A 23,333-nucleotide genomic window follows, 5' to 3' on the forward strand; every position below is an offset into this window, starting at 1 on the left:
AATTAGGTTGAGCAGGGCAGGGCTGGTGACTCCTGTTGCCAAGTCTTCCAACCTTTCTGAGTAACTTTCTTTACGTCTCAAGCAGCATTTACAGAGTCAAGACCCTTTGAAGAGTATCTCTTCCTGCGTTGGTGCCAGAAAGTCACGTTGACCTGCTGATCCTGGCGAACTGCTCTTCGTCTTTCCCAGAAAGCAAACCTCATCAATGCTTATTGATTCATTCTTTATTTTTCCAGAATAAAAATAGATTAACAAAGACTTCATTCTCTCCATTTTAACTTTTATTTACAGCTGAAGATGAGACAAACACAGTCGTGTCCATTTCATCTCCTCTTGGCTCCATTCCCGCCCCGATCCTCGCTGTCCAGCCCCGGCAGGCTGAACGAGAGAGCACCAGGACCTATTGCTGTCTTTAACGAGGTATACAGGCTAATCAATGATTGGTGACATGTAATTAGAAGCACACAAATCTGACTTTGCATTAGAAGCCTTTTTTTTTTCTTTGTTCGAAACTGCATGAAGCTCGGCCTGACATTTGCAGTAATACTCAGGTTTTTCTGCCACACGTTAACTGCATTTTACTGAGGAAACACCACATAATGGATACAGAAGTCCAGATGATACAAATCCAATCTTTGTTCACAGGAGACAAACTGACAGGGTCCCTGAGGGAAGCGAATGTTAAAGCATGACTGTTTGTCAAAAGTATCATGTGGGATTGAAGGTTAATCAGCCACTGTTGCATTGCAGTGGTACTAAATAATCACATGTGAGGACGCAGCTCTCTTCTGCAGGATGTGCAGCCTGCAGATCGCACTTCAAGCACCTTCTAAAGGTCACAAATCTATTAGGTCCATTTAAGCACTTGTATGAAATGCCAGGCAGTTTTATGTTTCCCTTTGTGATGCTGAGCATAAACGCTACCAAGACTGATCTCAATATTCTGTCTGAAACCAAAGTCACAGCTTATGGGTGCCAAATTGGGGTCCGAGCCCCCTGGAGGCGGAGTGACTATGCTTTAAGTTGAAGCCTCTGTAACTGAAATTGTATTCAAACCTAATATCAAGCTTTGAAAGCAATTCAGTCCTTTTATGACTTCATTTGTAAGAGGCTTTTTTCAAAATTAAATAGAACTGACGTATTGAGTGAAAACATTTTCCATGTGGACCCACAAGCTTAGCATGCTGCAGGTTTTGATTGTTCACTGGGTTAGTGGATATCTATGGTTGGTTACACACACACATAATGGTGGAAGACAGTATTTACAGTAGCCTACACTAAAAAAAAATGGCTCTTTGGATCAACTCAATTATGTGCAGGATTTCCATTTAATAAATATATGTAGCCCCAACTCAAATAAAACATCAACACAAGATAATGTAATTTAATTGTGACTACATACATTTAATAGATAGAATCCAATCTGAGTCAGTTTGAGTGTATTACTCAAACAAATGACTTTGGATGAACTCAATTCAATTATGTGTAGGATTACCATCTAATAAATATATGTAGTCCCAACTCAAATAAAACACATCCACACAAGATAATGTAATTGAATTTAGTTGTGACTACATACATTTATTAGATGGAATCCAATCTAATGAGTCAGTTTTTTGAGTGTATTACTCAAACAAATGACTCCTTGGATGAACTCAATTCAATTATGTATAGAATTTCCTTGTAATAAATATATGTCGTCCCAATTAAATGAAATTACATTATATGGCTACGACGCTCCATGCACTGATTGGCTGATTACCGGTCAGATATTGTCCCATATCGGACCAGTTTCCATGACAATCAGTCCAAAATGCATATTTTCTTTACAAACCAGAAGCTAAAATCATGATTATAAAAAGCACGTCGCACATGAACGTGCTTTATAAATATCTGAACAGCATCCAAAAAAAAAAACAGATTGACAGCTTACCAGCTAACGACGGGACCATCTGTTAGCAAGTTCTTCATGGAGGTGAAGCCAACAAGTCGGACTACAAGCCGTCAGCAGCTTTCATATTCGGGCGATACTGTATGTTTGCGTGTTTATATAGCCATATAATAAAGAAATTATTAACCTCACCTGCTCAGTCTGTACGGACATGTCAGACTTCTGTGTTTTTCGCTCGGTCCATACTGACAACACATTGGTCTGAAATTTCCCCGTACAGACCTCACAGTCGGTTAATAATCCTTTATTATCTTGCATGGATGCGCTTTATTTAAGTTGGGGCTACATATATTTATTAGACGGCAATCCAGCCCATAACTGAATTGAGTTCATCCAAAGAGCCAGTTGTTTGAGTGATACACTCAAAAAACTGACTCATTGGATTGGATTCCATCTAATAAATATATGTAGCCCTAAATCAAATAAATTACATTATCTTGCGTGGATGCGCTTTATCTGAGTTGGGGCTACATAAATTTATTTGATGGAACTCCTGCTCATAACTGAACTGAGTTCATCCAATGCATCAGTTTTTTTTTTTTTTTTTTTTTTTTTGAGTGTGGGTACATTTTCCAAAAATGGATGTCTGTTCATATCACCAATTTGTAACATGCTGCTATAAGCATTACTGTGCATCATATATGATACTTTAAGTGCTGATTGCGCTTTTGTCCTCTGGCCACCCCAGCTTCAAATTTAAAACTTTGCATATGGCTGAAATCAAGCGTAATTAAATAAAGACAAATAAAAGCAAATTTTGCATTGAGGAATCAATTCATCCAGAGTTCACGTTGCAGTAATGAGCGCGCCAGTGGTATTCACCTATACAACAAGACGCGTTCCTTTTAACGGTCACAAGACACAGGAACCAGGGACCAGAACATCTACAGCAAACCCTCATGGAACATAAACCTCTGATCTGCTGTCCAGCTGCAATCTTAACATGTGGAAAGAACAGTCAGTTTTCGTTGTTGCCAGAATGTGGCAAAATAAAATGCCTCTTCATGTCAAGAGATAATCATTAGCAGTTAGCTTGCTAGCACAGAAGTCAAGTTCTAAGGTACATGTTTAACAATACTTCAGTGTAGTACACAGCTTTTAAAAAACATGGACAGTATAAATGTGGATTATAGGACACACCGGTGGAAAAGCAAGAGAATAAATATGACATTCTGAGACTGTCACAACTTTACAAAAAAAAAGTTAAATTCATTAGAAGCCTTTTTTTCAAATGTGTCAAATTTAGGAGGAAACATTGCAAGAACAAACGTAGCCAATAATCGCTCACCTGTGCAGCCTTACAGTTGTAGAAAATATCAGTTCCTCTATTGCTGCAATCTGCAGTGATCATGAATTGGGGGAAAAAAAAAAAAAAAAAAATCAAGGCTCATGTGATCAATTTCAGACACCTGATGTTCTTCACTTACTTCTCAATAGAGCCTGATTACTTCTCAATACAGCCTGAGTCGTAAATTTGATATCACCACCATTACCCTTTCACAATAAAGTTATTTACGCTGAGTGCACCTACTGCTAATCTGACATTAAACTGCTTTCATTGTGAAGCAAATTTAGGAGCATATGTGTTATGAGGAGTAGGTGGTAGAGATGTCAGCTGTTCCAAGCCTATTTAAGGGGGAGAAAAGAACCCCAACAACAACAACACTGGTCATACCTGTCCAAAAGGTGCCCATTAAAGTCTCAACACATTCAGGACTGAGAAACCTTTCACGTTTTTTACATTATAGCTCGATCTACACAATCCCAATGCACACATGAATGGTTTTAAATTTGAACCCATTCCATATTCTCCTTTTCCAGGCCATGGTGGGTGTAATGGTCAAAATAAACTAAGTTAGCGAGCATTAAATGCTGTGCTGCAGCTTCAACACAATTCGCTAAAATAGACAATTACCGTATTTTACAGAGTTATAAGTTGAGGTTTTCTTTGTTTCTTTGTTTGCTAGTTTGGGATGTCCCTGTGACTTATACTCCAGTACAACCTGTATACAAGTTTTACAAAAATAAAATAAAATCATTTAAAATAAATAAGATTTAATTTCGTTAATCATTTTTGTAGGGCTTTCTCTGGGATCAAAGCACAAAACATTCAAATAACAAAAGAATAAATGGGTGATTCTTTAACTACGGGCACTATTGGCCTTGTAAATGTAATTTCCACCACACCATTGCCTTACAATATAAAGCGCCTTGGGGCAACAGTTTGTTGTGATTTGGCGCTATATACATGTGCTCTGATGTCACTGTTTATCTCCATAGAAACTACCCAAACAATCTTTCATACAAACTGTTTAAAGGGACATTACAGTGTTGTGGTGGAAATTACGGCAATAGTGTGGGACAACATTTTGTTTAAAAAAAAATCACAACAGTTGTATGACATTGAATACCCCAATTATGTTTTGATTGTTTTACTGATATTTTAAAACATTAGAAAAAACGTTTCTTTACCATTCATTTTTATCATTGAAGATCAAAAGTCTGGGTGTGGGACAAGCACAAAACGGCAATATTTGCATATAATGATGCTGAAAAAAGGTGAAAAAGTCATCATAGACTACTAGAACAAATTTCTTAACACACTTTCATTGTAAAGATAACTATAAAAGTGTGAAATTTCCACTTTTTTCTGTTTTTCATACAATATGATCAAAGGACATAAGTGCCCGTAGTCTAAGAATCACCCAAATGCCACTAATAAAAATGTACATCGCAGCAACGCAAAAAATGGGAGGGGAAAAAAGGTGAATTTTTTTTTTAACAGGTTTTTTGTTAATTCAAGAGGCATTTTTTTGATAGGTGACTTACACTCCAGAAATACGGTAAATCATACGTTATCATAGGGAAGCTGTTTCAATCTTGCTCCTCACTTCGTGTTTTTTTTTTTGTTCAATCATCTTGGAAAGTTGAGTTTTTAAAATCATAATTACACCTTTCATACTAGCGTAAAAGTTATTTGATCTCGTAAATTTCTAACTCATTTCCCTTTGTAATTTTGCAGTGGTGCTAATAAACTGTTGCAGGCGTAGTCCTACACATTTCTACACAAGTGGCAAAATAAATAAATTTACGGGCAAGCTGATCTCAGGCTAACTACAGAAACCACGCCCTTAAAATGTAATGTTTCAATAAGCCAGTTTTGCCTCTGATTAAACAGTAGACACACATGGATCATTTCCCTCATCGATAACTGCAGCCCTCATCTACAGAGACTATAATGACAATTTCAAATAGAACAGCTTTGAGGTTTTCAGTGAAGCGCACAATGCCAGTAGAATCAGAAGAGAACAAAGCTGAAGCTTGTTATTGCAGCAGAGGCGTAGCGTGAGGCTGCAGCAGCCCAAACCCCTCCTGGGATTTGATTATAATGGGATCGTCGTGAAGCATTATTGGCTCTCCTCCCCAACTCGATACAATCGCATAGATCACGGCTGAGTGGCTGGACAATCAACAGCAGAGGAAATGGAAGATGCCTGAGTAGTTGTAGCTATTGAGCAGCTGGTCAGGACAGAGGTATCGATAAGAGTCTGAGCAAACGCAAAATGTCAGTTTTCAAAACTGTCTGACATTTAAGAAAGAGAACGGAAAGAAAGCTAAATTACTGTAAATTAGGTGAGTCATAATATAAATGAGCGAGCGCACAGGGGGACCACAGAGTTCTGCGTGTTATAGTGATGGAGTTGAGCACCATCTGTATGGCTGGGGTTGGAGGGTCACTGGTCCAATCAGGATGGAGGGTCATGGCTGTTGGAGCTCAGTTCCAGTGCAGAGCAGCAGGCTGGCACAGTGATGAGGATAATGACGTCTTAGTGTCACACTGGATCACACAGCAGACACGCAGTCACAGAGCAGGAGTGGGCGGGCTGAGCCGCAGTGGCCCAAATGTACCCTTTGGGCACAAACAGTTCAAAAGGCTTGGCCTTTGTGTTTGCGTAGTTCATTGCACCTCCAGCACTGTGCAGCAAAGACGAAATGGAACGACATCTACTTGGTGTTCACAAGTGATTGAGACGCCTCTTCAATAACGGAGCAGTCGCTTCATTTAAGCCCCGTGGATTGTGGAAGTGGTGTAGTCCATCAATTCAGGTCAGTTGGATATTTTAGGCCCAAAATCAGGAGGGAAATGAAGGCTCGTTAGATTTGCGGGTTAAATCCTCATCTTCTCTGGTTACCCACACACCTGGGACATATACTGAGTGTGCTGGGTGCTCCTGTAAAACACATGCAATACAGGTTAAGCATGCATGTTTTCATTAAAAAGTTAATGTCTTCAATGTGGATGCACATTCATAAACCATCCAGCAGGTGGCAGTGTTTGGTTCATCTCGCTTTTCATACATACTCTGGAATGCAGTTTCAAAACACAGGTATTGCAAAGGTTTAGAAACACTGGAATCTTGTTTAAAGTTTGTCATCAGAAATCTGTAGTACTGACAAAAAGCCAAGGCGCACATCTGTTTTCCCAGCAGGTCCCCTGCCAGGCGATGTTCCATTGATTGTTTACAAAAGTGTCTCGATAATGTGGATGCAAACATTGATCACTCACTGCATTGTGCCATGTGCAGACAACAGTCTGCTGTTTTGTAATCAGCTAGCTTGGCCCTTTGTGCTCCTCTGCCAAGTCCCTGTGGGGTATGAAGCTGGGCCAAGCCTTATACAAGTTTGCGTGCCTGGAAAGGTTTGAGTTTTTACTGTTGTGTGAATAAAGGACATGTCATACGTGTTAGAAATAATCTCTCTTCATGTCGTCCGAGTCAATTTCGGCGGGTATCATCCCCAGCCATGCATTCCGTCTATTCTGTAATTCCAGTTTCTTTCTGTTGTACACTTTATATCGTATTTAGAATGGAGATTCTGGAATAACAGCCCTAAACAATGGTGTTACACATACTGAAAGTGCTTTGAGTTTGCTATTAGTAATTTGCAGTACTGGTGAAGTTTTTTATCCCCAGCCACACATTCTATCCATGTTTTAATCCTGGCTTTACTTTCCCATTCTGCATATATTTCATATATTTGGAAGACAGACCCTGAAACAATTGAACTAAACAACGATGTTACAAAGGTTTTGAAAGTGTTTCAAGTTTGTCATCAATAATTTGGAATATTGGCAAAAAGTTCACCATCATTCCCAAGCAGCATACATCCTATGCAATCTTTGCGTTGTACTTCCCTCTTCTATTATGCATTTTGTACAGTATTTGGCTGCATGGCAGGCATCATGTTTGTCCCTGCGAATGACTACTTAAATTGCTTTGTAACAGTCACATGAAGGTGAGTGAAACATCCACCAGGTGGCAGACACGTCTATGGCATATTACATAAGCAAAATGAAGTTGCTCCCTCAGTTGATAAGAGTGCCCACAGATGTTGGCTCAGAGGGACTCAATCACTCACCCATTCACCTACATTACCACTGCACAAGCACTACACTGTTACACCACAGGCTAATTTGTAATAGTTTTAAATTAATTACAAAAAAGTGCTGTCACTTACCTTTCATTTTTGTGCCCTGTATTTTTAAGACTATATAAAGGCTTCAAGTCCAAAAATTTTCAGTGCCTTGAGATAGTAAGTTCATTATTTCCTTCATCATAAAAAAACAAAAAACAAAGGAATCCAGAATTTGAGCAAAAGAGACCTTCATAGTCGCATTGACTACTTTAGTAATATCCAGTTGCTCAAGTATGGCTCTGCAGTGACATTCGGTTTTCTTCCAAATGCATCATTCATTATACATTGTTCGAATTTCTCCAGTGTTTGTTTTGCTTTTCAAATAAATGCTCCTCCTACTCCAGTGAGCAGCAAAAAAAAAGAAAAAAAAAAGAAAAAAAAATGTCCGTTTCACATGGAAGTCGAGTCACTTCCAAGAAACTGTCTTCATTAACACACACACACACATATATATATATATATATATATATATATATATATATTTAAAAAAGTTCATAAATTACTAAATGTTCAGTAGATAAAATACCACTTGCATTTCAGTCCTGAAATTTATCACTTTGTGCTTTTTGCAAACAAATCAAAAAACAAAAGACAAAACAAAACAAAAAAAATTAGAAAGCAGCAGATTTTGCCAGAGGATAATCCATTTTCTTTTTAATCCAGAACACTTTATCTGTGTCGTTTGGGAATCCCGTTGCCATTTGTGGCGGCGTCTTCCAGCTCGTCGTCCTCAAAGCCGTGAAAGGTAGACGTGTCACTCTCTGAGGTGGTGCCGAACAGCTCCTCAGCTCCAGTAAACGCCACATCATCCTTCTCGTCTCCACACTCGCCTGCCATGCCGACTGCAAGAGACACGCCGTTAGTGCACTGGTGCCAGAGCAAGACAACCTACACACAACCGTTAGAAGCATAGAGCTAATGTCGATGTCGAGCTTTGATGAATGAATTGGGATAATGCCTCAAATAAACTACTAGAAATGATTCTGTCGAGTGTATCTGGCTCACATGAACCAGATTCACCCATTGTCTGGTTAGACCTGGCATGTACTGAAGTAGTTATTAGGAATACTGGTCCTAGCTGGACCCTTTGGAGCTACGAGGAAAGTCCATGTGGGACTCCTATTTCTAATCAGAGAAGTATACGTGATTAATCATTCCAGACAGTGTCTTAACTAAGTAGAGTAACTACCACTGTCAGTCTACCACTGGTTCTTGTGAATTTTGCAATAACTAAAACTTTATCCAGCCTCCAAACGTAGGGTCAGATACACATCTTCACATAGCGGTTTGGTGTAAATACGCCAAAGCTTCTTTTCCAAAGGACGAAAATTCAGAAGTAGTAGCTGCAGTATAATAAAGTATAAATCTTCAATTCAGTTTACATATACACCATCAAGTCACAACTTAAAATACTCAACACGCTATAGACAGGAAACATCTAACCTTACGAAAACTTCAAAGCTTGTAAAGCAATTCTAGTTAGGCAGTAGTTATTGGCACTAATCTGACTTACAGGTTATGTCATTACTTTATAAAAAGATTTGTATGAATTTTTTGTAGAGGCATATTTTGGCAGCCTGAGGCTTATGGTAGTGTTCAGAATAATAGTAGTGCTATGTGACTAAAAAGATTAATCCAGGTTTTGAGTATATTTCTTATTGTTACATGGAAAACAAGGTACCAGTAGATTCAGTAGATTCTCACAAATCCAACAAGACCAAACATTCATGATATGCACACTCTTAAGGCTATGAAATTGGGCTATTAGTAAAAAAAGTAGAAAAGGGGGTGTTCACAATAGTAGCATCTGCTGTTGACGCTACAAACTCCAAACTATTATGTTCAAACTGTTTTTGTAGCGATCCTGTGAATCAGTAAACTAGTATTTAGTTGTATAACCACAGTTTTTCATGATTTCTTCACATCTGCGAGGCATTCATTTTGTTGGTGTGGAACCAAGATTTTGCTCGTTTACTAGTGTGCTTGGGGTCATTGTCTTGTTGAAACACACATTTCAAGGGCATGTCCGCTTCAGCATAAGGCAACATGACCTGTTCAAGTATTCTGACATATCCAAACTGATCCATGATACCTGGTATGCGATATATAGGCCCAACACCATAGTAGGAGAAACATGCCCATATCATGATGCTTGCACCACCATGCTTCACTGTCTTCACTGTGAACTGTGGCTTGAATTCAGAGTTTGGGGGTCGTCTCACAAACTGTCTGTGGCCCCTGGACCCAAAAAGAACAATTTTCTCTCATCAGTCTACAAAATATTCCTTCATTTCTCTTTAGGCCAGTTGATGTGTTCTTTGGCAAATTGTAACCTCTTCTGCACGTCTTTTATTTAACAGAGGGACTTTGCGGGGGATACTTGCAAATAAATTAGCTTCACACAGGCGTCTTCTAACTGTCACAGCACTTACAGGTAACTCCAGACTGTCTTTGAGCATCCTGGAGCTGATCAATGGGTGAGCCTTTGCCATTCTGGTTATTCTTCTATCCATTTTGATGGTTGTTTTCTGTTTTCTTCCACGCGTCTCTGTTTTTTTTTTTGTCCATTTTAAAGCATTGGAGATAATTGTAGATGAACAGTCTATAATTTTTTGCACCTGCGTATAAGTTTTCCCCTCTCCAATCAACTTCTTAATCAAACTACGCTGTTTTTCTGAACAATGTCTTGAACGTCCCATTTTCCTCAGGCTTTCAAAGAGAAAAGCATGTTCAACAAGTGCTGGCTTAATCCTTAAATAGGGGACACCTGATTCACACCTGTTTGTTCCACAAAATTGACGAACTCACTGACTGAATGCCACACTACTATTATTGTGAACACCCCCTTTTCTACTTTTTTTTTTTTTTTTTTTTACTAATAGCCCAATTTCATAGCCTTAAGAGTGTGCATATCATGAATGCTTGGTCTTGTTGGATTTGTGAGAATCTACTGAATCTACTGGTACCTTGTTTCCCATGTAACAATAAGAAATATACTCAAAACCTGGATTCATCTTTTTAGTCACATAGCACTACTATTATTCTGAACACTACTGTATATGAGTGTTAAAAATGTTTGAGTTAAAAAAGTGACTTTTTTTAAGCAGAGAGCTAAACCAAAACGTCACAAAAAGCAGCATGTTACAGTTCTATAGTTATCCTCCAAAATCAACTAGATATGGACTAAATATTCAATCAACTAGAGTTGCTGATTCTTCTGGATCTGGTGGACAGAAATGCATGTAGGTGTCAAAATAATGAGCTTACTGTGATGTGTCAGAGCAGAGAAATTATCACAGGGATGGCAGAATTCTCTGACTGTGCCTGTAAAATGTAATAATCTACAAATTAACACTAAATTAAAAATATTTGTTGCAGTATAGTAAATACTGAACAGCACAATCTACAAGAATGTGATATATATATATATATATATATATATATATATATATATATATATATATATATATATATATATATATATATATATATATATATATATATATATATATATGTAGCAGGGTGGATGACCTTAATGATGTTCAGCTGGTGGATTGAGTGCAGCTGGTTGTGGCAGAGGAGTGTTTGCATAAAAGAGGGAGTGTGTGTGCTCTTCTTTCTCTTTCTGGAGACTGACTGCAGGTGTTTGGACGTGTTCACTTCCATGTTTCCGTGAAGACAGGTAGGCGCCGGCCACAGCTGCAGGCTCGTTGAGGTGTAGTGGTGAGTGTTTAAGGAGGTGGTTTTGTTGTACAGAGACCTCTGTGTGGGCTGTCGTTGGTGGTGCGCTGCTGAGTTTGTGGTGCTCTTGACGCTCTGGGGTGGTGTCGAGTTACAGCTGATTGCTGTGACGGACGGTTCGGTATGTACAGCACAAAGTAAGCTCCTCTTTCAGATATTTGTTTTATATTTATTTGTTTAAAATGTAGGATTTTGGACCAAGCTGTGGAAAGAGGCCCTGCTGCTTTGCGCTGGTGCTCTGCTGAAAGATTTCGTCCGTGAGACCAGTGGATGTGCCCTGTTTGCTGCGGCGGCTTTACGCTCAGTGTGGACATTTGGAAAACTCTGCCAGCTGCGTGTGCTGCCGGGCTAAATGAGTTTTTTATAAAATTGTCTTTTTAACTAGAACTTCAATTGTTAATAAATTATTTGTTTGTATTTGGGAACCACGTCTCTGTCTCAATTACAACGAACCTGTGTGTCTTAGGTTGAAGTTATTCAATTGTCGAATTCCCTGGGTGAAATTCCCAGGGTGGTGTCAGAAGTCCGACATACCATGTTCATTCATGATTTCTAATTGCCTTGACGATTGAGGAGTAAACTGTCCGCTTTGCCACATATATACATATAAATATATATGTGTAAAATCTAATATATCTTACGTTTGTGTCTGTTGGGCTGCTGTGCTGAGGGAGACCTGGACGCCACCGAGCTTCTCTCTCCGGCTCGATTATTCTCTTCTAAGTGGGAATGAGTGTAGTGGTAACTTAGTCCTGTACGGTTTCTGTAGCGCCTCCCACAGACTGCAACACACAGAGCAAACACTCAGTCTCCCCAGCTCGTATTTAAATTGTGACTGGTTGAATTAAAAATAAATAAATAAAATCATATTTGGCAAACCACTTTGATTATCCGTGTTTAAGAAAGAAGCAAATCTCAAATCAGCCTTCACTGTAATGAGAGCTTCATACAAGAGGTTTAATCATACAGCACAAGTCTGCGTTAAATGTGTGCAAACAAAAGTAATGACTCCTACATGGGTGTAAAAACAACAACAACAAAAGAAATTACAACTACTCAAATAAATGTTTAGAGTAACTTTGCCTCGGTTTGACAGACACATATTTGTACAAATTATAATATACTAAATTAATAAATACAGCCATTCGAATTATTCAAATATCCTAAAATTACTGACAAAAAGTCAACAAATCCAAATACCTGAGATTGTAGATTTTGAGTTATGCTTTTGTTTGTATCTGTCTGAAAGAAAAAACAAAGCACAAAAGGTTTAAGAGCGTGAGTACCTGCCACTTAAGGAGAGCGGTGAGAAAAAACAGAAATACATGCAACTTGCATATCTGCAGGAACACACCCACCCACACACACACAAATGTGTGAACCAGCCGAATGACACTAAAAAAAAAAAAAAAAAGTAGCCCAATAACGCATTTATGACTGGCTGGTAAAAGGGATATTTAATCACTTGAAAAGTTTAATAGCTGGTCAGTTTCCACATTCTGAACATTCGTCCTGAAATTGTAACATTGCATTTCATGTAATAACATTTAAAAACAAAAATCTGAACATGACGATACAATTCAGTCAATGCTACAGACTCGACGGTTTGGTACATGTAAAGTATTGCAGTTTTTCCACCTTTACAGTTTATTGTTGCACACCCATTAAAATACAGGTACACCTGAAACACCAAGAAATCCTACAGGCACCTAAAGAACAGCACAGAGAAGCTGATCATGGCAGCACAAGAACAGGCCTTGAGCACCAGGTCCCAACAGGCAGGAGTCTACTACAGCAGACAGAACCCAAGGCCGTGCAAAGACACTCCTGAGACAGTCCAGCACAACGTGGCACGGTGCAAGATGCAAACTGGAAGAGGTGCAACCAAGCAGCTGGGATGGTGTACAAGAACATCTGGGAGTACCAAAATCCAAGTGGGGAGCACCGCCAACGGTGAGTGAGAACAGCTGCTCCAGACAGACAAACCAACACAACATGGTGATTGTTGCAAAAGAGCAAAAAGGGCAGTTGTGGTAGATGTGGCAGTTCCAACTGATACCAACATTGGAAAGAAAGCATGAGGAAATCAAGAAGTGGAAGATGTGGAAGGTAAGAGCCACAGCGGCCCCGTCGTCATAGGAACTCTTAGAGCTGTGACCCTCAAACTGAGAGGAAAAACTCCAGCAGATTCCAGGGACGATATCTGAGGTCTTTGTTTAGATAAGTACTGTCCTCAGAACAGCTACAGTAAGATACTGCACAGTGAGTGCCCGAATACCGATCCCTGTATTCTGTAGTACTAACTGGCAATAGTTACTGGTCCTTCAGTAAACAGTAAAACATGATTCCTTGTTCAGACCAGGCCCAGTATTTTCAACATCTTTGATAAAAATTTAGAAATTCTTGGATTTTAATGAGAATGGAATCACTCCTAATTATTTAAATAAATGTACCTGTAAAATACCAAACCACATTTATAGTTCATGGGCATATCTAAAACATATATAAAGTAGCCTCATCACTACACGCTGAAATTGAAATACAATACAATACAATACAATATTAATGTTCAATTAGGGAATAATCTTTGCAAATATCCGTTTTAGTAAAACTCTCGACTGTAAATTCCAGCATTAACATCTGCAGATCATCAGACACAACAGGGTTATTCTCATTCTAATCCAATTCCATCGTTTGCACGGTTTATTTTTCTGTAAGTAATTTGGTCGGCGAACCTTACTGTAGCAACAGCATCTTCATGCCAAACTGGAAATTCTGTGAGCAGAGCCACAGAGTTCTCCATCTTGTCAACTGCATTGAGTAATTCCGTATCAGGATCCACATCAATACTTTCCTGTGGTAGCTTAAATCCACGTATTACTGCAGTTTCTCTCCCTCTCAGCTGAGCGCCATTATTGACACCTGCGCAGCAATGTGGTCAGGGTGCAGAGTTTTACATCAAATGTGAAATGGTCGAATATTTTGCCACCGCCTACTCAATATTTTATGGTCGGAAATCTCACACGATTCAGATATTACAAATGTAATTGGATTAGAATCCCACGTTTTAGTTTTCTAATTTCCGTAAAACATTTTTAACAGTAAAAAGCATGACAGATGCATCAGATGAAGTATTTGAAAGCACACTTGACAAATTAAATTATTATGTCAAAACATCTCACATTTTCACTTTCACGTCAACTTACTGTCACAGACATATGGCTTGTCATCGTCTAGATCCATCCTCCTGCGTCCTGAACCACGACCCTGCAGGAATACGTCCAACATTTACACCACAGGTGGATGTGCAGGCAATATTACACAGTCCAAGTTCAGAATCAGGTGGTGGGTCCTCTGTTCACTCACTCTTCCTTTGCCCCGATGTCTCTTCTTGGGAGTATCCAGCTCATAATCATATTCATCATTGAACGCATCTTCAGCAGCATCCGCCTCCAGAACCCTCTGTGTCACACAGGAGAAACAGCATTTCAACACTATGCTCTATGCTCAGATAAAATCCCACCTTGATGGATAGGTGTATGTTTTGTTTTTTTTGGGGAGGGGGGAGGGGGATTCAAGTCTTCAATACTCCAAAATACACTCTGTGTGTTTGTGTCAGACATGTTGCACTTCATGGCGAAAGGTTTTTGATGATTAAGTGGGTTTATAGCACTAGACCTTGGAAGTTCAATACACAATAAATTATTTTAAAAAAATCCTTAGTGCAAATACCCTGAAGACCTTTTGTCATTACAGGAGCAATAAGCACTGGCAATCCAAATTCTTATCGACACTATAGGTTTGTCATTGTGGCCAATAGCAGTAGGTACTCAAGGTTCTTAAAATGGAGCAATATCTCCACCTGTTGGTCATTTACCTTTAATGCAGGCACAATATAATTTCGCAAAGAGCTCCATAAAGGCTTATATGACTGATTTGGAATTTGGAAACAAGATTAATTTTTATTTTAGCGAGTGTTGTAGCGTGTTGTAGAGTGCTGTGTTGGGTTGTAGCGAGTGATTATTTTCATTATCAATTAATGTTTTGATTATTTTCACGATTAAATCAATGAAATGTCAGAAAATGGCGAAAAATATTAGTATTCCCCAGAGCCCAAAATAAAATCATGTTTTGTCCACAACACAAAAATATCCAGGCTGCTGTTAGAGAGATTTGAAGAAATGAGTAAATAAACCAGAAAATATTCACATTTAGGAAGCTGAAATCAGAGAATTTGGGCATTAAAAACACTCAGAATAATAAAATCAATGCAATCAGCTGCCGCAGGACGCAGGAACAGAGGCATTTTGGCCTCAGCAAAGGACTGGGAGATGCAGGCAGACCTGAGGGAGCAGCTCAAATTCCGAGAGGAGATATGGTCCTCTGGTCTAGGAGCACTAAACAGGTTGTACTCATAGAGCTGACCATACCCTGGGAAGAGAGGATTGAGGAGGCGCATGAGCGCAAGAAGGGGAAATAGCAAGGCCTGATACATGACTGCCGGCAAAACGCGTGGAAGGCCTGGAACCTTCCAGTAGAGGTCGGCTTCAGGGGTTTTGCTGGGCAGTCACTTTGGAGAATGCTGGGACATTTGGGAATTGAAGGGGTGGCCAGGAAGCGCTTGATAGGCAACATCACCAGGCATACAGAGGCAGCATCCAGATGGATTTGGATTCATAGGGATGTGAGGTGGCAGAGCCAGACTGTGGAAGGATCAATGGCAGAGAGTTGAGTGGCGGTCAGCGGGGGTAGATCCAGGATGCTGGATTTGCTGTGAAGCCCTACCGATGTGTCATGGGCTTAATTTGATGAAACATCAAAAGAAGGGAGGGTGCCCATCTGATGACCTGCGGTAGCCACTCAACTCCTGCCATGTGCTGGTGCCTGACAAGATGGAAGGAGAGGAGAGAGTGATGCCGCTGGCCCACAGATGGTGCAGGGCAGAGTACCTGTAAAGGTGGGCCAGTTGCGATAACCCTATTGTATTTTACATAATTATCAAAATAGTTATAGCCAATAATGGATTCGTTATTACAATTCCAATGTGTGTTTTGGGATTTTAGCTTTAGCTCCATGACTATCATTTAACATCTATTTATTTCATACTAGTTGAGATTAGAAGGAGCTTTCCAAAGAAAGTGTTAAATAATAATAATAATAATAATAATAATAATAAAACTACATTGATAATCCATTCATTAACTGTCAATTTGTAAATCAAAAAGGTCAAGTTAATCTAGACTATATTTTCAAACAAATGAATACATTTTAAAAAAGGTAACTGATCAGCAAAGGTTCATATCTTTGTTAGATAAAGAAACTTAAATCAAGTGAATTACATGAGGGCAGCATGGTGACTTAGTAGTGAGCACTGTTGCCTCATAGCAAGAAGGTCACTGGACTGAGTCCCACATGTGGCCTTTCTGTCTGGAGTTTGTATGTTCTCCCCGTGTTTGTGTGGGTTCCCCCCGGTGCTCAGACTTCCTCCCACATCCAAAGACATGCAGGTTATGTGGACTGGAAACATTAAATTGTCCGTAGGTGTGCGTGCGGGTGTGAATGTGTTTGTCTATATGTGTGCGACAGAATGGTGTCTTGTCCAGGGTGTACTGTGCCTCACGCCCTATGACTGCTGGGATAGGCTCCAGCGCACTGCGATCCGATCTTGGATAAGCAGGTGAAGATGAGTGTGTGGGGACTGCATGACTCAACCCATAGATGTAATTTGGTGAGAGGATCCAGCAGAACAAGTTCCACCACAGAGTTCACATTTGCTTCAACTCACCTTTGTTTGCAAAGTGACATCAAGTGAACTGGTTATCATAAAACCTGGTACAAACATTGGCTAATAGAAAAAAAAAAAACATTGGATAATGAGATTTTATAGCCACTGGGTGAAAAAATGAACTTGCCTGGATCTCTAGCAGACTCTCCTCGTCGTTCTTGGAACTGTTCCTCTTGTCTAGACCTTCTCCTCGGAGCAAAGCCTCCAGTGTGGTGCTCTGTGTAGGCAACGAGTCCTTTGACATGAGGCTGCCATCTACCAAAAAAAACAAACAAACAAACGATAAAACACATGAAGAATGACCCACATGACCCACATCCTACCTCAGTGTTTATCCTGTAAATACACGTCTATAGATAGCTATTAATCACCAAAGTCATGAAGAAGTGTTGCTAAGCCAATGTCCACCACCTTAGCAGGAAAAACAAAAAACTGTTTCCACGGCAGTGAAGATTGGTACTTGAATTAAAGTTTTTTTTTTTTTTTTTTTTTACAGTCAGGTGGTGCAATACGCCATGGTCAATACCTTTTAAGATCAAATCAGTACCTTCTCTCTGACTCTATTGACTGGAAAAAGTCTATAAACATATTGAATAATCTCAGCGCATTCAAACAGTTGAAAGGCCCCTTATAGACCATATAAGATGCACCAAAGTGCAAGTCACACGTGCCAAAAAATATAAAGAAAAATTAATTTTCAAGCAGGTGGGATGACAAATACCTATATAAACTTGCATCAGCCTAGAGTTACATCTTTTTCTGGATGTGTAACTCATGTTGTAACACAGCATTTCCCTGGGAGAGAGTTTAGCAATGGACAGGAACTCTATGCAGCACATGTGCACACCACAGCCTGTGCTGTTACTTAACAGAAGGCAAGATAAAATAAAAAAAAAAATAAGAAAGATGGATACAAACATGCACTGTACTGGATGTTATGTCAAAATACTTGAAGAGGTCATGTTGCCTTATGCTGAAGAGGACATGCCCTTGAAATGGGTGTTTCAACAAGACAATGACCCCAAGCACACTAGTAAACGAAGAAAATCTTGGTTCCAAACCAACAAAATTAATGCCTCGATGTGAAGAAATCATGAAAAACTGTGTTTATACAACTAAATACTAGTTTAGTGAGTCACAGGATTGCTAAAAAAGCAGTTGGAACATAATAGTTTTGAGTTTGTAGCGTCAACAGCAGATGCTACTATTATTGTGAACACCCCCTTTTCTACTTTTTTTTTTTTTACTAATAGCCCAATTTCATAGCCTTAAGAGTGTGCATATCATGAATGCTTGGTCTTGTTGGATTTCCCATGTAACAATAAGAAATATACTCAAAACCTGGATTCATCTTTTTAGTCACATAGCACTACTATTATTCTGAACACTACTGTATGTACATCACACCAGAGTCTAACACGCACTAAATATGTTACATTTCAAAGCTGTGGGATGTGACCATCAAGGACCATGTGCTTGTTTTTCTTCCTGCATCACCATCGAGTATGGCAACGGTGACAAGAACCAATAGCGCTACAATCTAAGAGCAGCCTTCCATCAGGATACTGTCATTATTTGTCTGCCCTTCCACTCACTCTAAACCTAATAAAGCCTGTTGCGAATTGTCGGAGCAGGTTTGTTGCTGCAGCAGTCTTTTTTTTTTTTTGTCTGTTGCAGAATGTGTAATCACAACTTGTTGTCACTGCAATGGATTAATGAAAATATTGTCATTCTAACAGAGAAGGTGCTGCCGTCGCCTACTTCTGTGTGTGTACATAATATATATATATATATATATATATATATATATATATATATATATATATATATATATATATATATAAATACAAGGCTCCTGACTTTGTCCAGAGAAATCTCTGTGGTACGACGTAGTTAAAGTGTCTGTTCACTCGACACTTTGTGGATTTCTCCTCCTACACTATGGTGAGGATCTAAACAAACAGTGTAGGAGGCAAACAGGTTAAACAGACACAGCAGCGTAAACAAAAGCTTTGACAGTCACACATCCTTTGGTGAACAGTTTCCACAGAGAGATCATCCACTTGCTGTATGAATGCTTGAAAAGAGGACCCCCCCACACACCTCACCACCTCCAACCCGCTGTTTTCCATCAGTTCTTGATCTTACCACTGCGCCCAATAGAGAGAAACTCTCAGAATGTTTAACAGCAGCAGCTGAAGCAGGCAGTGTCTGCAAAGGTAAGAGAAAAGTGCAGCAGGTAGGAGAGCTTCTCTGCCGTGCAGCAGCAGCCCCTCACCATTGTGTCTGCACACTTTGATTTTCAAGTCTCCACGACAAGACAGCCCCCCCCCACCAAACCCATGGGAGCTGGGAGACTAAAAATAGAGCCGGCAGCAGCCTGCAGCAGGGAGCTGATTCTGCATGCAGCCCCACTCTCCAGCACACCATCACTTAGACAGCCTGCTTAGGCAGCGAGACGGCCGACCAGCTCGCAGCACAGCGGCTGCTTCCATGCGCTGGTCAGACCGCCTTTGGGCCAGTGAAACAACGTGCGCTGCAAAGCTAAGTCAGCGCAGGCCCTCCCATGTGCCAGGCGCTCGCAGATGCGCCGTACAGTCCGCTGTTGACAGGAGACGGGCAGAGACAGCAGGAGGTGGTGGTGCTTTAGTGGAAAAACAATAAGCTACAGCGGGATGTGTTTTGAGAAAACAAAGGCTTGGTTTATATGCTTCGCTGGGCTGTTTCATTCCTGCACACTTCCTCAGCTCAATGAACATTTGTTATTCTAACAGGGAAAGGAGAAATTCTACTCAGATTTTTACCAAATTCTGGGGTTGATATAACGCTCATATATCATCCACATTCGCACGCCATGTTCTAGAAGCTCAGAAACGCCGACAAAGTGGTTTTCACTCGTGCAACATTCACGCGCACATTTTAGCTGATGCATATGATCGCATTAATGTTTGTGGGATAAAGCAATGGGTTCTTATTTCCAGAATGTCTGCATGCAACACAAAAGGGTGCAAGTGGAAGAGTTCAGATTGTCATTAACTGTAAATTGGGGGCAGGTTATTAATTCCAAAGGTGATTTCACACAAGAGGTGATTCCGTTAATTTCCTCCCAACCATTCACAAATGTTACTGAAGACAGATATCAACGCCTGTTGGCCTTTGACGGCACACTGTGCTCGTTAGGTTACATGGTAAAATGATTCAGGAATTTCAGCCCACTTTCAGATATGTTTGGAAATCATTTTTGCTAAATAGTTCAGAGAGATGCTCGCCCAGTTTCATAAAGCAGTCTAATATTTTAGTCTACTAAATCTCCTTAGTCTATTAAGGTAAGTCACCCAACATTATCCGTCTAATCTACATTTCACTTTGACGGCTAAACTTGTAGATTATTCTGACGAAGGGCAGTTGGCCCGTTACGTTACATTGTCAGCTGACTTGAGACTTGACTTGGGTCTTGCAGAATGATGATTTGATAATGACCTGACAGTGACTTACTCCGAAATCTGGCATTTATTAATAACTGGCCGTAAAAATCATGAGTTTTGTATTTTGTAGACTAACACAAACATCTGAAAAAAAAGGAACCGTTTATAAAAGGCCTGCAATTTTTAAATGACTGACATTTTTGCTAAATCACTTGAATTAAAGCAGAAAGGCCACGTGACAGGTACATGAGTCTCTTTATTATAACTCCACGGTGATTGTGTACAGATGTGTGCACACAGAGCCAGCTGAGACATTGACTTTAGGCCATACAAATAAAATTTTGAATTTCCCAGAACTTTCATTTCTTGTGCAAATCCCAAAACATTCAGTTCAAACAAATACAGTTCACTGATATCCAACTTAAATGGGTTTACCAGAGAGCCATTAAAACTGCTGAAAATAGCAGACAACAGTTTTTTTATTTTTTTATTTTATGTACCACAGGTACGAAACCAGTCAAAATAAAAAAATTTAACAGGTTAAACTGTGCTTGAAGCCATTTAAACCATCATTCCTGTGGCTATATACCCCAGTTTTAAAATGTACTAAAGTCATTGTACCTCAAGAGATAGTGTTGATAGTCACTTTGAAACCCACCTGTCCATGGGACAGGTAACACTGGAGATTTACCTGTCCCACTGCATAACTGTTTGTGTCCGTGTCTACTTTAAATGTGTCATTACTGTGTGCAAATACACATTTAGTTGAGCTTATCTGAAAATGCAATGGAAAAGATTTTACCTCATGAGCTGATTGTTGACTGATTTGTGACTGCGCTATAGTAGGGGGCTGAGAAGAGAATTAAAGTTTGCCACAGTTATGACAGAACTACACATGCAAGTCATGACTTTTGGCTAAAGCTCTCCTAAATTAATTGACACTTTGCAAAGTGAGATAATGGGCAAAGTGTAAGAATATTTATGAATATTGTAAATTTATACACAGAAAAATATGCACAATTACAACCCCTGGCAAAAATTATGGAATCACCAGCCTCGGAGGATGTTCATTCAGTTGTTTAATTTTGTAGAAAAAAAGCAGATCACAGACATGACACAAAACTAAAGTCATTTCAAATGGCAACTTTCTGGCTTTAAGAAACACTATAAGAAATCAGGAAAAAAAAATTGTGGCAGTCAGTAATGGTTACTTTTTAGACCAAGCAGAGGGAAAAAAAATATGGAATCACTCAATTCTGAGGAAAAAATTATGGAATCATGAAAAACAAAAGAACGCTCCAACACATCACTAGTATTTTGTTGCACCACCTCTGGCTTTTATAACAGCTTGCAGTCTCTGAGGCATGGACTTAATGAGTGACAAACAGTACTCTTCATCAATCTGGCTCTAACTTTCTCGGATTGCTGTTGCCAGATCAGCTTTGCAGGTTGGAGCCTTGTCATGGACCATTTTCTTCAACTTCCAAAGATTTTCAATTGGATTAAGATCCGGACTATTTGCAGGCCATGACATTGACCCTATGTGTCTTTTTGCAAGGAATGTTTTCACAGTTTTTGCTCTATGGCAAGATGCATTATCATCTTGAAAAATGATTTCATCATCCCCAAACATCCTTTCAATTGATGGGATAAGAAAAGTGTCCAAAATATCAACGTAAACTTGTGCATTTATAGATGATGTAATGACAGCCATCTCCCCAGTGCCTTTACCTGACATGCAGCCCCATATCATCAATGACTGTGGAAATTTACATGTTCTCTTCAGGCAGTCATCTTTATAAATCTCATTGGAACAGCACCAAACAAAAGTTCCAGCATCATCACCTTGCCCAATGCAGATTCGAGATTCATCACTGAATATGACTTTCATCCAGTCATCCACAGTCCACGATTGTTTTTCCTTAGCCCATTGTAACCTTGTTTTTTCCTGTTTAGGTGTTAATGATGGCTTTCGTTTAGCTTTTCTGTATGTAAATCCCATTTCCTTTAGGCGGTTTCTTACAGTTTGGTCACAGACGTTGACTCCAGTTTCCTCCCATTTGTTCCTCATTTGTTTTGTTGTGCATTTTCGATTTTTGAGACATATTGCTTTAAGTTTTCTGTCTTGACGCTTTGTCTTCCTTGGTCTACCAGTACGTTTGCCTTTAACAACCTCCCCATGTTGCTTGTATCTGGTCCAGAGTTTAGACACAGCTGACTGTGAACAACCAAGATCTTTTGCAACATTGCGTGATGATTTACCCTCTTTTAAGAGTTTGATAAACCTCTCCTTTGTTTCAATTGACATCTCTCATGTTGGAGCCATGATTCATGTCAGTCCACTTGGTGCAACAGCTCTCCAAGGTGTGACCACTCCTTTTTAGATGCAGACTAACGAGCAGATCTGATTTGATGCAGGTGTTAGTTTTAGGGATGAAAATTTACAGGGTGATTCCATAATTTATTCCTCAGAATTGAGTGAGTCCATATTTTTTCCCTCTGCTTGGTCTAAAAAAGTAACTGTTACTGACTGCCACAATTATTTTTCCTGATTTCTTATAATGTTTCTTAAAGCCAGAAAGTTGCCATTTGAAATGACTTTAGTTTTGTGTCATGTCTGTGATCTGCTTTTTTCCTACAAAATTAAACAACTGAATGAACATCCTCCAAGGCCGGTGATTCCATAATTTTTGCCAGGGGTTGTATGTGCATCACACACAGTATACACATTCAGTCTCCAGCAGTTAATTCCAATAACGGAGCGGTGTTCTGAAGTTGTTCCATCTATCCTATCATATCGATAACGATTACTGTATTTGCCCATCAGAGGGTCCAGGGCCAAGTAAGAGCCCAACCCCTTTTTTGAAGAAAGTTGGTTAAATGCCCACCTGAAATTATATTAAATTATAAGGAACACATTTAATGAATGAGAAAAGAACAAAACCTGGACACAATC

General features: G+C 39.5%; 1 protein-coding gene across 3 annotated transcripts in view; it reads right to left on the reverse strand.

Moving 5' to 3' along the window:
- Positions 1 to 4,732: 4,732 nt before the first annotated feature.
- LOC117532329 (zinc finger protein DPF3-like) overlaps positions 4,733 to 23,333 on the reverse strand; it is a 72,319-nt gene continuing 53,718 nt past the window's right edge. For 2 of the 3 annotated variants that reach the window (XM_034195647.1, XM_034195646.1), the window contains exons 4-10: positions 17,080 to 17,207; positions 14,534 to 14,629; positions 14,374 to 14,434; positions 12,368 to 12,409; positions 11,809 to 11,949; positions 7,469 to 8,268; positions 4,733 to 6,183 (exon numbers count right to left, since the gene is read on the reverse strand). In XM_034195647.1, coding sequence (XP_034051538.1) covers positions 8,096 to 8,268; positions 11,809 to 11,949; positions 12,368 to 12,409; positions 14,374 to 14,434; positions 14,534 to 14,629; positions 17,080 to 17,207 — 641 coding nt within the window. In that variant the 3' untranslated portion in view covers positions 4,733 to 6,183; positions 7,469 to 8,095. The remainder of the gene's footprint in view (positions 6,184 to 7,468; positions 8,269 to 11,808; positions 11,950 to 12,367; positions 12,410 to 14,373; positions 14,435 to 14,533; positions 14,630 to 17,079; positions 17,208 to 23,333) is intronic. The other variant, XM_034195648.1, reaches the window with a different exon arrangement.

The sequence above is a fragment of the Thalassophryne amazonica genome, chromosome 19 (genome assembly GCF_902500255.1).
Source record: "Thalassophryne amazonica chromosome 19, fThaAma1.1, whole genome shotgun sequence".
NCBI lineage: Eukaryota > Metazoa > Chordata > Actinopteri > Batrachoidiformes > Batrachoididae > Thalassophryne > Thalassophryne amazonica.